The sequence below is a fragment of the Sitodiplosis mosellana genome, unplaced genomic scaffold, assembly GCF_009176505.1.
Source record: "Sitodiplosis mosellana isolate CC-2019 unplaced genomic scaffold, AAFC_SMos_1.0 Smas_scaffold_6102, whole genome shotgun sequence".
In the NCBI taxonomy this organism is placed as follows: domain Eukaryota; kingdom Metazoa; phylum Arthropoda; class Insecta; order Diptera; family Cecidomyiidae; genus Sitodiplosis; species Sitodiplosis mosellana.
In genome coordinates, this window is record NW_022601343.1 from 1,628,221 (window position 1) to 1,645,858 (window position 17,638).

The following is a 17,638-nucleotide window of genomic DNA, read 5'->3' on the forward strand; positions in this document are numbered from 1 at the left end:
TTGATCGTGTTATACATTAGCCTGCCGAAGTCTAGGACCAGCAGCCATTTTTTAATACAAATGGCTGTCTTTCGCGATGTTGATGAGAGTATGCACTGTGATCGGAACATTGTACTCAATAGACTTTCAGAAAATTGGTTGGTTGCCCCAAACGTTTGCAGAGTAGTGAATATGTGTTCGTTTCGTTAAGTTTGTTTTAAAATGAACAGAATAATGTATCTAGGGTATTTTTTTTTGATTTTACTTATTTTTTTTAACAATTATCATCACAGATTGCTTCTGCTGTTTTTTTTATTATTCTTTGTGTGGCATTTGTCGTCAAATTTTCATTCTTCCTTCCTTATGTTATTTATTACACACACATATACACTCACAGATACACTCGCACGAACGCACGCATACGCACACTCTTCCAAAATGATATAAATGTAAAAGCTTTTTTTTCTTGATGTTCATTCTATCAATACGCTATTGTTAATGTGCAAATTGGTCATAAAAAATGTGAATTAAAAAAAAATAAATTGGTAGCTAGTTGATCAAAAAAACAATCAACAAGGTAACATTTTTCATATATCACCTAAGTGTAAGTGGTATCAAATATTTTGCTCATTTTCTTTCTTTTTCTTCTTTTCCTTCTGAGGTGACAGAACTCATCAATCTCGCAGCGTCAGGTTTTTACTCAATAACATGTTGTTGTGATGCCCAGATAAATGTCGAACAAGCTCTTGGAGTGTGTCAAACCACATCGAACAAAAGCAGCAACTGAATCGACCATTCGCCTCCGGTGTACTGATCATGTTGCGATGAACCGAGCACAGATGTTTTAGTAAATGCGCTTTTTGTTTGAACATCGCAACGCACAGACGACATGCAAATGGTTTTTCGCCGGTATGAACACGCAGATGGGTCTTCAAATTCCACGACATACCAAACTGTTTGCCACAATATTCGCAACGGTATTCGCGAACTGGTGCTGAATTCGTTGACTGCGTGCTACCGGTGCTACCGCCAGTCCCTGTACTCGACGTACTATTTCGGCTCGTCTGTTGATTTTCAATTGAGTTTTCGGAATGTCCGATTGCATTGTTATTCAATGAATTCGATGTTTGTATTGCTGTTACCTGTTATTAGGCAAATGATTAAAGTGATCCATTAAAGAATTTGTTATTTTATACAACTTAAACTCATCAACTTACACCCAATGCTGCTGTGTGTGGTGGCCATGGGTAAACAAATGACGGTGGCATTTGTAATGGACCGTCAGCACTTGGCGGTCTTCGTCGAGTGTTGTTGTTGTGGTGATTCGAATGGAAGAGTATTTCTGCAGGGGATGTTGGCGACAATGGCCTTCGATCACCTAGTTAGAATCAAAATTCGATTTGGAATTGTAAAAGATCGCATTAGAATCAATGTAACTATATTGTAGCATGCATATGAACGTGTGCGTGCGCGTGTGCGTGTACTCATTTGAGACCAATGTGATATTTGCCTAAAAGTATACTCAAACCATTGGTTACGCATACATTTTCAATAGATAGCGTTACATGTGCATGACATAGAAATACGTTTGTGTTTAACATTGTTTTTAAAATAGTCATCCCAGGTGAAGCTTATGTTCTATTGCGTTATTGGAAAATGTTTTTGTGTGTGTTCATATATACCTGGAAAATATGATGGTGGGGCTGATGATGACGGTGGTCCTTTACGTGATCTTAAATCTTCAATGTAACCATGGTTATAAGGTACGAATGGTGGATTCTGTGTCGGTGAGTTATGGAAGCCAGGACGACGTTTTCTGTGCGGTGTTACAACATAATTCTCGGGGGTGTTTTGAATGAGGTCATGATCTGGCGGCAGTTTCAACATTTCTGTGTCGGGATGGTGATACACAACTTTTCGTTTGGATCGGATTGGTTCGAGTAAGCGTGCTGGTATTAAGCTCTGAAATTATTATTGGGTGAATTAATGATAAACTTTCCTATCACACCTCTTCTTTTTCTTATCCGATTCTTCAATGGTACAAGCAAACAAATATATTTGTTTTTTTTTCTTCTACTTTTTTCTTATGTTCATAACTCACCTTACTGGGAGCATTTCCTATTGTTTCAACATCAATATGCCCATCATTTGAATCATCCTCACGCTCCCGACAGCCAAGCGAAAGATTCACTGGATCGGATGAACTGTGCCTTCGTTCGCTGACATCGGACGTATCTTGTGTCTTCTCCTCGTCACCTGAATCCTGTTCACCATCATTTCCTACGCACCCGTGTATCAAGTTATGATTATATTAAATCTGAATTTTTATAAAACAACCGAAACGCAGCCACTCACCACCGCTATTTGTGTTGCTGATCTTTTTCCTCCGATGGCGTCGTAGCTCTATGTATGGCTGTTCCTCATCAGCTACATTCAAATCGTCATCGTCTTCGCGATCGTCGTCACATGAACTCTCGTTCAGCTGCTCCATCTTAACAAAGTGATGGGCTGACGGCGATGAATCTCGGCTCTTGGATCGATGTAACGATCCAAGTGTTTGGTGGTCATCATGCTGTACCGTTCCGTCGATATCCTCTTCATTTTGATTACAATTCAAATCGGTGTGATGTGCGTCCAATTTTTGATTATTCTCTGTGAATATTCGTGTCAACACTTCGATGGTTTCTTTGCCATTTTTATCACCAGTTCTCCATACGCCTGGTTTGATTTGTAATAAATCTAAGAGATCATGCAAATGTTCAACATCTGCTGCCGGCACACAGGTTTGTCCTGAATATAGGAAGTCTAAGAGAGATCGAAAGTATGCCGCTTCAATATCTGGAAAGTGTATTGTTGTAATGCCTTCGATCACTGGTACATCTTTCAAAATCGTCCTACATTCAGTTGTCATTGGATGGATGCGTGGTTTGTTGTATGAAAGCGGAGATCGTATCGGCGAAGAAAACGAAAGATTTTACTTAAACACATTGTCAATGTGATGATCAGTCGAACATTTGATATTACCTGATAAGAGGACTGGCAGCAGCCAATACTAATCGATGGGCTTGTAGCGTTTCTCTGTCATTGCATATGAGCAATAAATCAGCTGGATGTTCGCCACGAAATGCTGCACCAATTTCTTGGAGTATGCACTCACCGTGCTTACTGTAGTGCAGCATAAGCATTCTAACTGTAAACGACAAGCGAAAAACAAGAAACGATCAATGCAAGGTATGTACATAGCCCAAATAAACGATCATCGAAACGACTGAACTAAGAAAAAGAAACAAACATCAAATTTGCTTTTTTGTGAAGTTTTGTTACCGCACATGTATGCAAAAATGAAAGTGAAATTGGGAGATGAAAGAAATTTCATATTTATATAACCATTTCGTTTTTTCTTCTTCTTTCGTTGAGCGCAAGAGCCCACATTGAAATTGAAAGTGAAAACTATAACACAATCATCTACGTTTAATTAATATAAGTTTTATTCCTACTCTTCGCGCATATGTATGTGCGTATGTGTGTATGTGTAGTTGTGTGTGTGTATTCACGAAATCGTGACGAAATATGTCAACTATACATGCACAAAAACAAATTGAATTTCGTGAACGTGAAACTGTAGCGTATATATAATATAACAATTACTTCCGAAAACAAAAAGTGAGAGTGATGAAAAGATGTCGATGGCGAGCACAGCACAGTAGCTACAATGGTGAATGAATACAATAAACGTTCGGCGAGCACACAATCGCATAATTACACAACTAGCTGATTCACAATCTGTCCACTCTTTCTGAATTAAGCTCTGTTTTTTTTATGTATGTATTGTTTTTCATCCAAACAACATTGTGCAAAGCGGAAAAAGTAATAGCGATTCGTTCATTTTAAAACATTTTTACAGCTTGTGCACTTCTCAACCGCAATATGTGTTGATATACATAGTTGAGAGGCTATATGTGTATACATATATTGGAATACACAGCACTAACCAACTCAACTTTTCTCTTTTGCACTTGGTTTGTCCCCCTTTCTCTCTTGTATGAGCATTAAAAACGAGGCCATTTGTTATATAATAGTACCAAAAAGTACGAAGTTTTATGAAGTAAAAATAAAGCGTAAAACGCCACACGAACTGCTGAAGGAACACGAAATCATGCTCTACAACGTACGCATTATATCTATATTCTGCGTGAATGATGCTATTTGAATGGTTGTAATTTTTTTTTCTCATGCATTCAAGATTTTATGTGTCAATCGCTGTGGAAAGTCGATTGCACAAAGATTGACAGCCAGCTACACAATGGTAAACCATTCGGTCGACCCAAATTTATGTGCCGAGTTAGGCGCATTATGGGAAAGTGAAACTGAATTGAATGAAAACCAAAAAGAAAAGAAAAAAAAAACGAAGAAAAAAAGCATGTATATCTTTATGAAAATGGTTCAAAATCACTTTCATACGTACTAATTACAAAGTTCGACACTAGTTTCCTCCATCCGACCACCAAATGAATCTTTAACGTTTTAACAATTTTCATTTGCTGATTGAACTGAGTGAGGTGGGATCAGGAAGTTTTTATGATCTATTTGGACAAACAATTTCGTCCACATTGAACTACATGGATTCGATCAGGTTCAGAAGAAAGATGCCGAAAAATTTCTTGCTTTATATAGTGTGGTAGCCCGCCACATCTGGTGTTTGCAAAATTTACTAAGGTCAACAAAAATAAAATATTAAAACCATATTCAAATCAGATCATGCCCAAATTTAAATTTTGAATTGAAGCGCTCTAAACTTTAGACAATTGTATTTTTTTACATTCTTGAAACAAGGAAGCTGTAAAAAAGATCGATTAACGCATACTTTTTGAAGCTTTTATATATGGTTGGATGCATCCAAATTCTATTTTTCATGTGCCAAAGATTTCTCCAAGTTTGCACAGTGAGTTCTTGTTTCAACGTAACTTTAACTATGATAGCTTGTTGTAGTTTCGAATGATTGAAAGGTACTAAATGTGTTGTAAAATTAAATCCTTAAACCTGATATTCTAAACAGATTATTTTGGTTCCAGCACAAAATCTAGAACTGACGGATTGTTTTCTCTCTAACACTCAAATAACTTTAAACAGCATTCAACTGTTTACTCGTCAGTAGTACTGATGAGAGAGCGCAGCGGCACATTCTACACAATGGATTGCATTGTTTGTTTAGTCGACTATACTATTTAATGCTTATATTATAGATAAGTGAGTTGTCCTAATTATTTGTGTTACTACATTTCTTTTCATATGATGCCAATGTGAGTTCTTTTTTTTTCTTATCATGGTTATTATTGGTGCAAATAACTACAAACGAATAGTGATTTTTCGTCTGCTCACATTTTAGTACACTATTTCCTAATCAGAATTTGTTGTAATTTCATTTTATATAAAATATATATATGTGCTATGTTGTATGTGTGTGTGTTTGGGCGCACATTTCTAATTAACACAGCTGAAAACAAGTCTGGTGTTTTTTTCTTGCAAATACTCATTGCCACTTTTTACTACATTTTTATACTTGATTCAAATATTTTCGATTCTCATTTCGTTATGATTTTCGCCTTAGAACAGTTATTACATTAATATGTTTTGAAGTAGAGTGCATTTTAAATGGTGATGAAATTGCATGTACAATGTTTTTCCCTCGTTTCCGATCTCTTGTTTTTCTTGGTTCTTCAAAGCGAACTTGAATACTCGAAAACTCTTTCATTTGTTTGATAATAGCTTTGGTGCGCAATGAAATATTTTATATACAAAATACTTTTAGTGCTATTCAATTGAATTGAAGCAAATAGTTTTCATTCGAAATGATCCATATATATAGTTTGGAACTAACACTCTTTTGTTTTGTCTTAACTCACTACAGTTTTGGTTGTAGCCACAACAAGTACACGTTGACCCAATATTTTGCAATGAAACGTTTTGAAATAAATTTCTATTCGGCTTACAGATAGCCTGGTCGTTGGATCGTTCACACAACGTGTACAATAGCAATTTGAATGGTTTGGAGCAAAAATGTAATACAGAAAAGTTGAGCGAAAAAATGTCAAATGAAAAGAGATAGCTATATAGTTCACTATAGTTTACTATACAGTTTACTATATAGCTATCTCTTTTCCGCTCATTCATCATCGACATTTCTCCGCTCAACTTTTCTGTATTACATTTTCGCTACAAACCATTCATTTCACTTTCTGCTTATGTCATTATCACAATTGTGTGTCCAATTTCTCAATGTTTTCCTAGTTTTTTTTTCTGTTATCAATCATGGAGAACGTACAATTTTTCCTCATTTCTCCATCAAACTAGCTCGTGTAGTTCGTATCAAAAGTTTCTCAATCCCAAATAAATATAAAAACACACATCGTAAACTCTGAAAAACGTACACGAATTTGAAGCGAGTGTTAGGAAATAAAAGTGATAATAAAAATGGAACACAAATCTGAGATGAATGAAAACAAAAACTTAAATGAAATGGCATATTTTGTGACAACATTTCAAATGCTCCCAGAATTTAAACACGGAATAGTTGTTCTTTTTTTTTTCTTGAACGTTGGAATTTTTGGTACAAAAATGATTCGAACTTTTGAATAAAGTTACAAGTTCAAGATAAATGCAATCAAGGTTCAATATCGATTATAGTTCCTGAATTAAGAACCAGAATGTCTGTGACCGATTTATGGTTTTTCTGTTTGAATTTAGGTGCCATCTTCATGAAGCTCTACTATTATTTCGTTCGGTCTGTCTTCAACTACAAAATATGTGTTACTTTATATAAACAGCTGTTATTTATAGGTCATCATCTTTATTCCGTTTAATCAACTTAGTTTTCGGATTAATTCAGAAAAAACTAAAATAATCAAAATGATCATTGGGCCGCCATTCTTTGCAGTATGCAAAATCTGTAAATAACAAAATACGTTCTTTACAGATGTTACATCGCACTTTTTTTTTCTTGTTTTGGGACTAATGTAATGTTCACTTTGGTTCACAACATTAAATTTAAGAGCTACCAATATAATAATGACGAATGAGACTATGACAAATGACAAGTGGAAGAGAAGAAGAAGAAGCAGCGGAGAAATACGAGAACGAAATGTGAGAGTCTCTCTCTCGGCGACCGGCAAAGCGAACGCACGCAAAACGAAGAACAAAGAGACGAACGAATCGAAGACACGTTCCAAAGAATATCAAATTGGACGTTCGCTCTACAATTCATCGAAAAGGAAGAACAAGCCCATTAGTGTTGTCGAAGATAATCTTATTATTTAGATAATTCAGATAAGATAAGATAAGATATTATCTTTTATCTTATCTAGATAATTTGATCATAAGAGTGTTTATTTATTATCTTATCTAGATAAGTAAAAATTTTCATTATTTATCTGGGTATTTTAGATAATTTTCCAGATAATTATGAATGTCTTGGTTTCAAACAAAAATGCTATCCAATTCCGATGTACTTGCCAAAAGAATTGATGTTCCAAATATTAAAATCGTATAGTCAATTTCGATTTACCGTTTAGGGCACAAGAAATTTGCCATTACAGGGCAAAATTGTGATTAGTGATTCACTGAATCCATCACTTCGCGTGTGAACCACAGATTCAAACTGATTTCGGGATCAAGATTCACTTTATTCTGAATCATTTTCGATTTGTGATCCAATCTAAAGTAATTTATTGTCCAAAAATGAATCACTGATCCACTGAATCAAAATAAACTGAATCTCGCCGAAAAATGATTCATTGAATCTAATTTATGAATCTCCGTTTTGAATCCGCCCACGCGTATTTGCCATAAACTTTCATCATCGAATTTCAGGATAGCAATAACTCTTTAGAATGATACACGCAGGAAATGTATGCCATTTCGGCGAAAAATTTGAGTTTATCACTAAAACAGTTGTTTTTCCAAAATCGTAAATAAAGTGAAATCGATACAACAAATGTTTCATCTTTTTTTCTTATCTAAAAATTTATAATAGATAAGATAATATCTTATCTTATCTTATCTTTTTCCATTTAGATAAGATAATATCTTATCTCTATCTAGATATATTTTGAAAAATAGTTGAATTATCTTATCTTTATCTAGATAAATTATTTCTTCTTTCCGACAACATCTGAGATGTACAGATTTGAAGTATCTGTTAAGAACGTATTTTGTTATTTACAGATTTTCTTACTGCAAAGAATGGCGGCCATGAAGGAAATATTATAATTTTTTTCTCCATCTAAATGATTGTCGATGAAACGGTCGAAATTATTTATATATATTTACATGCCATAAATCTACGCGAAACTGAAAGAAATTGCGCAATCGTTAAAAATATTGTTATTGCTTCCATACGAATGAATGGGCACAACGATCAACGACGGCCCGAAGTGTGTAATACCATTGTTGGCTTTCTTTCTTTCCTCGCTTCTCTTACTCTATCTGTTTCATTTCCTCCTTACAACTAAACGTATTCCATTCATGTGCTACTTATTTGCAACGGAATCAAACGGAGAACAACAAATAGAATGTAAATGAAACCATATCCAGTCACTTTGTGTAGTCGCCTTCTTTTTTATTCGTTATATGTACGTTTTGTATGCGGCGGAATAAAACAAGCGCGCAAGCCTAGTGCTAAAATGTGTGTTAATAGAGTCATAGTCAAGAAACAAAGAGGCGAAGAAAACACAAAAACTATATATTGACTGACTGCTATGAATTTGCACGACGATGCGATACAGGGGTGTGTGTGCGCGCGTCCATAAGCGAACGATACAATGATATAAACAGCAGCAGCGATCTCTTCAACCGAATCTAATGAGAATAGTGTTCAGATCCCAATAAGTGCACATGAATATGCTGGACAGTTTTGGATATCGGCACAATAATTTGGTCAATGATTATTCATGCAAAAGGTGATAAATTGCGTAACAGCACAGCATTGCACCAAAATCGCATTCGGAAGCAGCATTTATTCGATGATCAAGCTCACCTTTCGTATGCTTTCCCAGACATAGGCTGATGGTATTACAGTGTCTTTACTCTATGACTATATTGTATTGCGGTTGCATTTGGAATGCGTGACTCATGTAAGAATAAATGCGCTTTGTAAGCATTGTAAGCATACCGGTCAAGATGATGATCGTAGATCATGCCATGTCAGTCTGCAATCTGTTTATTCCGTAATACTGCTTCTGCTGACAAATCACAAACTGAAACTTGTTTATATTTTTTTGACGTATTCATTTGGAGGAGTTTCTTTTTCTTAAGTAAAAGGTTCCATCCCGTATAACTGCCAAACTATATACGGCCCCACGTTTGGGCAAACGGAAAAGAAAATGCAGAAATCGAAGCAATACATATTGGCGTACAAATGGAATTTCTGCAAAGCAACAACAAGAGAACAAATTATTTGAAGAGATATTCACAAGAATGTTTATTGATTTCTGTAAGATCGAACTTGTACAGTTCCATTTACGGTCACATCAATCCAAAAACAAATACAACATGATTTGCGGGAAAATGGAATTAATAGCAGCCATTGAAATGTATATCAAAAAGCAAAGAATATCACGTTATATTCAATATTTGGGCCAGGAAATCAAGACCAAAACGATGTGTGGACAACGATCCAGCTGCGATCAAACATCCAAAAACTGAAAAGTCTTGCTGCAATGCCTTGCAGGAAAAACCATTTTTGCTATGTACACACTGAGAGAGAAAAAGAAGCAAAGAAAAATATGAACGAAGAAAAGCGCGAGTTTACGCAAGCTAACATCTTTCAGTGATGGAGAGAATCAGAATGAGAAGGAACAACAAATTGGAACGCACGAAAGAGACGGAAGATAAAAAGTGCAGATACTGACATAAGTCAACTATCACTCTAATTACATTACATTACATTCCTATCGTATTCATTCTCATTCACATTCCCATTCCCATTCAATTCACTGTACGTACGTCGACAATATTGTGACTGTTTAACAAAAAAGTTTGTTCGTTTTCCGTACACGTAGAAACGTATTAAAACAGAAACCAAATAGAAGCGTATTTTTTTTCTTTCAAAATAATGTATATACAAAAGAAGAAGAAAAAAAACGTACGACCGTTTGTAATAAGTGCACAACAAGTACAACAGTAGAGTTAGAAAAAGAAAGTAATATGTACTGGCATAGTATATAAACGTATATACCATATATCCACTAGAGTAGTAGAGTAGTAGCGTAGAGGCAACGCGAAGAAGCGAACGGTGGAAAGCAAGAGTGAGACACACTGAAAATAAGTATGAAAGAGTGACGCGCAATAAGAGTCAACATAAACTACAACTCGGCGAATGGTACTAAAATGGAAGAAGAAAAATAAAAAAAGCGATCGCGAAAATAAAACCCAAATATACGAAATAAATAATATACTACATAACTTTTACTTTTAATATTTAAAGCTTTAGTTAGTGCGATGTTGTAATCTTTTTACAAACACATGTAAGAGCCGCACTACTCGACGGTGTATCCAAGAAACATAGACGCGAAGGTTTAGCGCACAACTTGAAAGATAAACAGCTAGGCGCGAGCGGTTTTGATATATTTGCATAGAAGTTCGTTTTCCAACGTTGGGCGCCTAACACAACCATGTATACAATACATACCTCTGTTTTTTCCTTCAAAATACCATCGTTGGTTTTCGGGTTTTTGTTATATTGGGTTCAAGAAATGTGTGCTCCATTCAATTTTTTTTTTCAATGCAAGAGCGAGAAAGAGGGTGAAAAAGACAATGGCGGTGAGAGAGAGAGGGAAAGATTGTGCTGTAAAAAGACAATCACATTTCACATGAGCATTTCAACAATGTCAAAATGGAAAAAAATGACTTGAAGAGCCACCGAATCATCAAGAGTCCAATCGAATCCAAAACAATGTGATGTACTATAATTACAATACAACGCCTTTCCAATATTTCACAATTATTCATTTAGATCGCTGATGATTGACTCTAGTTTTCTCTGTTGCCTTGAAATCAATAATGGTTTACAGTTCCGATTTCCAGTAGTGCTATGTTCCGAATTTTCAAATGGAATCTATTCGATAAATCACAGTAAAACGAAACTCGTTATACAGATGGTTTGGGAGAAGTCTCTATAGAAGTATTTTTTGCATTGAATCATTTTATCATTTTACAAGATATTTTCCGAGAAAAAAAAATATTTCCTAGTTGAAATTTTAGTGGAGATCGTCGTACGCCACAGTGGGAATGATTTCAGAGTACTGTTGAAATGCCAAAGTTGAAAAACGCTCTGAAAATGAGAATGTAAGATGAAGTTGAATTGTGCTGAGCAAAGTGAAGTTGAACTGCTGAACTCGCCCATCACGCTGCTGTCACTGCTGTACAGAAAGAGACAAACAGAGAGAGAGAGAGAGAGAGAGAGAGAGAGAGAGAGAGAGAGAGCAAGCGAGAGACGGGCATTTGATTCCATTCAAACAAACGTTTGTGGCTTAAATAATGAAATTCATTCGTTTCACTACGTGCGGCTGTTCTTCATGGCGTTTTTCACAACATCGTCGCCGTCGTCGTCTCGATATACCCATCCCATTTCACATCTTCACATGTATGATTAGGCGAAGCATTGAATTTAGGCCAGTAATTTCAGTTGCAATAATTTTCTAGTTTACATCTTGTTTGTACGGCACGCTAATAAGGCATATTTTGAGCGCCTATGCTTTGCAAAATCGCATTTGTATGACTTCAGGCAGTGGGCAATTTTCTTCGACTGCAACGTTCGACATTTTCAATGTAAAAATTTACTACTTTTGAATTGTGAACCATGGTAAAATAGAAAAAAAGCGGCAACGGCAACGGCAACGGCAACGGCAACAGCATCACCAACAGTAACAACCATTGATCAGGCGTTGTTTTCATAAAATTCTACTACACGATCGAGCCAATACAGCTTCATACAAAGCGCTCTCTCGCTCTCTGCGCGCAGTTGTGTTTTCATATGCAAAGAGAATTCAGTTAGATTGAGCATTCCCATCACTTTGGTACAATAAATTTTTGATTGTGCTTCTCGCGCGCGCGATAAACATAGAGAGATAGATCATCAAAACCGAATCTGTATTCAACTATTTACATCACTAAGGCGTGCCTGTATATATAAGCGATTTGTAATACAATATATATGCTTTGTCTGAGTATATCAATGTGTGGCAAATAGGTTGTTGATGTAAAGGCAAAGTTATGAAACCAATACTTTCAGTTCCAATGAAATTGAAATCGCTGCGCTCTCTACGAGGACGCCTGTGTATTTGTATGTATACATATGTGTGTGAATATTGCTGCTGCTGTTTTTTTTCTTTTCTTCAGTTTCATTCGTGTAACAGTTCTTTCAGTTGAGCGGAGTATATGCTAGTCTACGTTTAGTTTTTAGTTTTTTTTTCTTCTTACATTTCGAATACAGTGAGTCGCGCAGCATACACAGAAAAATATTGCACAATTACGCTCACTATAGTATATAGTATATGTATATATATTGTTGCTTTTTGTTCATCATTCGCTCATTGCGCTCGCTCTCCGCATGTGTACATAATTTTTGCTTCTATTCTGTTTAGAAAGCATTGCGCTGAGTCGTCGCACATTCAATCATCTTGATACTTCTTAATACTGATGCGAGTCTTGATAAAGTAGAATTGATCCAATGAATATATGATAGTTTTTACATCAAGCAAGTATATTTGTTTCACAATTCTCTCTCTCCCCCTCTCCATCTCTCTGCTATTCGAACATGGAAAAGAGAGAGAGAGAGAGAGAGAGAGAGAGAGAGAGAGCGAGAGAGAGCGCGAGAGAGTGAGAGATCCAATCGGAAAGAAGTCCATTGACGAGGAAAAAATAAATAAATAAATGAATTAATTTGAAGAAAGCACTTACAACAATATCTCATAAGAATGCTGCTCACTTGTTGATTCGCGTAGGTGCTCTCACATAGAAATCCAACATACAATTTGAAATGTTCAAAAACTACACGTAGGTTACCATAGTACTTATAGCGCGCGTTTGCCGCACAAAAGAACGGTAAATACCAAGAGTTGTGATGTTATGTAATTTCACAACGTTCGATGAAGAATAGCACTCATACAGCCAGCGTATAACAAAAGAGGCAAAATTGCAAAACCTTGCGATTGGTAAAACGAAAAAAAAGTGAGAAATGAAAACACAACAAAAACCCTCGAAAACAAAGCATGCCGACAAAAAGAAACAACGACTTCAAAGAAAATTAAAAATGATATTTTAAAAAGCGCGCAAAACACACATAAACATTCGCGTGCAAACCACAAATACAACTCGCTCACATTTGTGTACAAATATCTGTGCGCGAGTGTGTTTGTTTGTTTGTATTTGCGCGTGTCTCTGTATATTTATATACATATATGTGTGTTTGTACGCTGAGTGAAGCGTGGTTTGGAATACGGACGGCATTACGTATGTAATGATCGCAAAACTGGCTGTAACAATATATTACAAAATATTTATGAAAATCGTTTCTACTGCGACGCAATACGACGAGTATTAGACTACAAATTTTGTCAATGAATGAGTGTGTATCTGTGTTAATTGAAAGATATAAACAGAAAAGTGAAGGGGAAATGAGAAAAAAGAATTGCGTTTGCTACAGTTGTGTGCTTTTATATGAATTTTGGAAGGTAAAATTGGAAAACAATTGACATTTTTTGAACCGAAAAATAGATTCGAGATCACAATTCGTACGCCATCAAGAAAAATGAACAGCCACACTTAATTAGCTCTCCCCCAAAAACAGAGTAGAAAAGAAAAAAACTTGATGAGAATGAATCTTCCTTCAATAAACCATTCTCCATTCAATACCATATGAATCATCATGGCGAATGTCCACTGTAAAACTCGACTTGATCAAGAATTTCCTTCCATGATCCAGAATTCAAGTGATTTGGACATTGTGGATCTGTTTCTTTTCTTCGAATGTGTGATCTCCAAATGACAAGAAACTAAAAACCATTCCACTACAAGAGTATAACATACAACAAGCGGTTGGCATGGGGCATAAAAATTATTTGCTTAGAGTGAAATATGAATCTAGCTAAAAGTCACGATTGTTACAACTTCTGACGATTTCACAATCATCATTTCACAATCAAACGCATGCTGCTGCACTTGTATTAATGTTCCACGTTCGAATGGTTGCCTCGTACATACTAACAGTGAGCTCAATTGCCTTTATTTGCCTCTTTACCCACATTTCGCGATGCAGCTAAACACGGTTGTGAATGGTGAAATGTTGAATTCGGAACGATCGTTTACGACGACGACCACGACAACGGTGACGTCGTCTTTTGTGCGCATATTCCGAATAGTCATACATTTTCTTCAATTTGTTCTTCTTCTTCGTCTCTAGCGCAAATTTTTAGCATTGGATACATGATTTGTTTGACTTCGTCTTCACTTTATGAGCTCACGGGCCGTCATATGCAAAGGACAAGTTTCCACAAAAATTTTTCAAACAAATTCATTTCCGTCCATACATACGTAGCATACAGTGGTTCTTTTTGTTTTACTTTATTTTCATATCAGAACGAATAATTCTTCAAAGTATTTTAACCAATTTATATTGTTTCAGTTTCGCTATAAAGGACTTATGAAAAATTGTCTCTTTCTCTCTTTCCCTCTCTCCCACGCACACATTTTTTGTTTGAAAAAAGAAATGCTATTATTCACAAGTTCAATCTCTGTCGGGACATCGTTCATTCTCAATGATGGTGCATAATTCTGAATAGCCAAAGGAATCTCGATAAATCTGGCTGGTATTAAATCCCTCGGCTGGAAATAAGTAGAAAACATACCAGCCGAACACTCACAATGTGCATCCATATTTTTGGGCTACCAGAAAGGATCAAAACTGTCTTATATCTTATGTCTATGTACTGCTCGGTTCTTCGATCTCATCAAACCATCCCGCACTAAACAGATTAATCATTGACAGGTAGAAAATGAGGTCGCATTGTGATGAAGAAAAATGCATGCATAGAAAAGTGAAACTGATTTTTCATTGTCACCGTTGTAGTAAATCTTTCTCCTTTTTTGATAGAAAATATTTCTTTTTTGATGGAACAAAAATAAGAATCAAAAACTAAAGATCAATATTGATTTTCGAGAGCTAAAACGCACTGATCCGAAATTTAGCCACCTAAATTAAAAACCTGTTACAAATACATACGAAAATATTGTATGTACTAACCCGACGTAGACAAATTGCTCGTCAATTAATCAATTGAACTAGCTTCATAATAAATACAGGAAGAATTTGTGTGCTGTTTCTATAGTCTCTCTCTGTGTCTCTGCATTTTTCTACTACCGAACATTCAATTACCCATAGTGCGTGACATTCACATTGTGACAATTACACGTACGCATCGGGCGGTAGGATTTTTTTCTCCAAAAATCTCTTTAAAAAATTTAACCTAATTCATCAAATGCGCTCCTTTTATTGTTGTACGGAATTCCACACTTTGAGAAAGCCTCACACTATTGAAAAGTTTATATTCAACGCGGAGGTGAAAGTTGATGAATAAATCGACGGTAGCAACCAAACGGTTGGTCTTGTTCGATGTATGATCGAGAAGATCCTCACAAGAATTCCAAAAAAATCATTTTGTGTGTGACATACTGCAGAAATTATTGATGCATTTGTATCCAGAGCCTGTACAGTTGTATGTTACACTCAGAATGCGTTTGATTAGAGTGTGATCACGAGGATTAAAAGGCAGTGAATAAGCATTATACAAGTTAATTTTAAATAAACTCTTTCTGTTCTTCATTTTTCTCTTCCCTTTACCTGTCATGTACGTTCTGGGTGATATAAACCCGAGTCAATTGTTGATAAACAGAACCAAATTTCATTAAAGTTACTTGAAAATAATGAAAAAAGACATATAAACCAAAGCTGTTAATAGCATCTTAATTTTACAATGATCATAGCCGCCATTCTTTGCAGTAAGAAAATCTGTAAATAACAAAATACGTCCTTATTATACGTACAGATTTGATGTATCTGCAAAGAACGTATTTTGTTATTTGCAGATTTTCTTACTGCAAAGAATGGCGGCCTTTCTTTCATAAGATTGAAAACATCACTTCATTTTTTTTCGGACAGGAACTAACAACTATTTTTTGTTTTGGCAATTTTTTTTAGAAGCAAAACTTTTTTGGCGGTACTATTTTTCTTCATTCTTTTACTTATTCGTCACAATTTGAAACCAAGTTTTCACTGCTGATCTTTTTTTTTCTCTCCAAAACATAATCAATCAGTCATTCATACACATGTAAAACACTCACAAACACACAAAATATGCACGAAAATTCAAGAAATTTTTTTAATGAACATACATTTTAATCTGGTTTCTGGATCTGTTTTCATATAAATCCTTTAACTGTTTCAGCAAAACAAACTTATTTTCCAGCTATACTAGTTCGAGTACACCCAAAGCGCGCACAACACAAATACTTTTGGTTAAAAATTATTGTTTAGCCGTGATGACTGAACGGCAGTTTGCTCTCGACTGTCTCAATTGAAAAGGTAGGAGGAAAAACATGTATAACATAATAAACAAATAGCTATGCACACAGACATTGGCTCACACATTTACACCGATTCTTACATTCACTTACACATACATCGAAAAAGTGAGCGAACGAAAGAGATCGAGCGGGAGAGAGACGAACACACAGCCAACGACTACGACGACGACGGCGGCGGCGGCAGCTACGTACAGACAGTCGAAATGAAATTTAGCGAACAATGCGGTGCGCAGACTTACCAGACTTATATTGCTTAAACTCTCAATCTATCCACATCCAGATCCGACGGCATTATGATTGAAACGAATCTTTACGGCAACATGAGGTTTGCCCATTTCCATGACTCTGGATAAATCTAATTTCGTCTAATTTTTACAATGTATTTCAACATTTTTTGAAAAAATATTCGTTCCCCTATGAAGATTGTGAAGGGCATAGATATTCAAGATTCCATACTGCAATGATTTTGGTTGGTTGCTATAAAGATTTATCTTTTCTTTTGGTACTGGTGTTCATCAAAGCAGTTTGATTTTTTCCGTTTCTTTTCCCTCCTCTTCCTTAAAACCACCAATCTCGAATGGGTCCCAAAAAAACACAATGAAAGAAATATTTCTGCTATAAACTATTTCTTCTGATTTTCTTTCCTTTCCTTTCTCGTGCTTTTTTTACTGGTCTATTTTTTTTCCTTTCCCTTCTTTCTGATCATTATTGTCCTTATTCAGACGCTCGAAAAAAAGGGAAAAAATGAGCATACAACGCGCAGTGAACACTGAGAGGATAGACCCGACTGTAGAATATAAAGCAACCAACACAAAATTGTTTGCACATGCATCAGATTGGAAAGTATGTTTAATATTACGATGCTAAGTCTCGCGAATGATCATTTATCGTGTATTGCTCATTCGCTACAGGCACAAAAACACATTGCATATGTATGTGTTGACACAGTCATGTGAATTCCATCCAATTCGAAAAAGTATTCATTTCATTGGTATAGCCAGAAAGTGCTAATACAATAAAGTTG

General features: G+C 35.7%; 2 protein-coding genes across 3 annotated transcripts in view; one reads left to right on the top strand and one right to left on the bottom strand.

Annotated features, from left to right (window-relative positions):
• LOC129573656 (ADP-ribosylation factor-like protein 6-interacting protein 4) overlaps window positions 1–11,904 on the top strand; it is a 57,920-nt gene extending 46,016 nt beyond the window's left edge. Inside the window, exon 4 of the mRNA XM_055454486.1 lies at window positions 11,893–11,904. The gene's annotated coding sequence lies outside the window, so the exon portion shown is untranslated. The remainder of the gene's footprint in view (window positions 1–11,892) is intronic.
• LOC129573654 (transcription factor Ken 1) lies at window positions 223–16,600 on the bottom strand. 2 transcript variants are annotated; one of them, XM_055454482.1, is made up of 7 exons: window positions 16,423–16,600; window positions 3,004–3,169; window positions 2,335–2,873; window positions 2,081–2,259; window positions 1,662–1,941; window positions 1,197–1,357; window positions 223–1,121 (listed from the first exon to the last, which is right to left on the bottom strand). In XM_055454482.1, exons 1-7 carry the CDS (start codon window positions 16,451–16,453, stop codon window positions 654–656), a joined length of 1,824 nt encoding a protein of 607 aa, XP_055310457.1. In that variant the 5' UTR covers window positions 16,454–16,600; the 3' UTR covers window positions 223–653. The 2 variants fall into 2 exon arrangements, with proteins under 2 accessions (XP_055310457.1, XP_055310458.1); XM_055454483.1 differs by lacking the exon at window positions 16,423–16,600 and adding an exon at window positions 12,934–13,172.
• Between the last annotated feature and the right edge of the window lie 1,038 nt (window positions 16,601–17,638).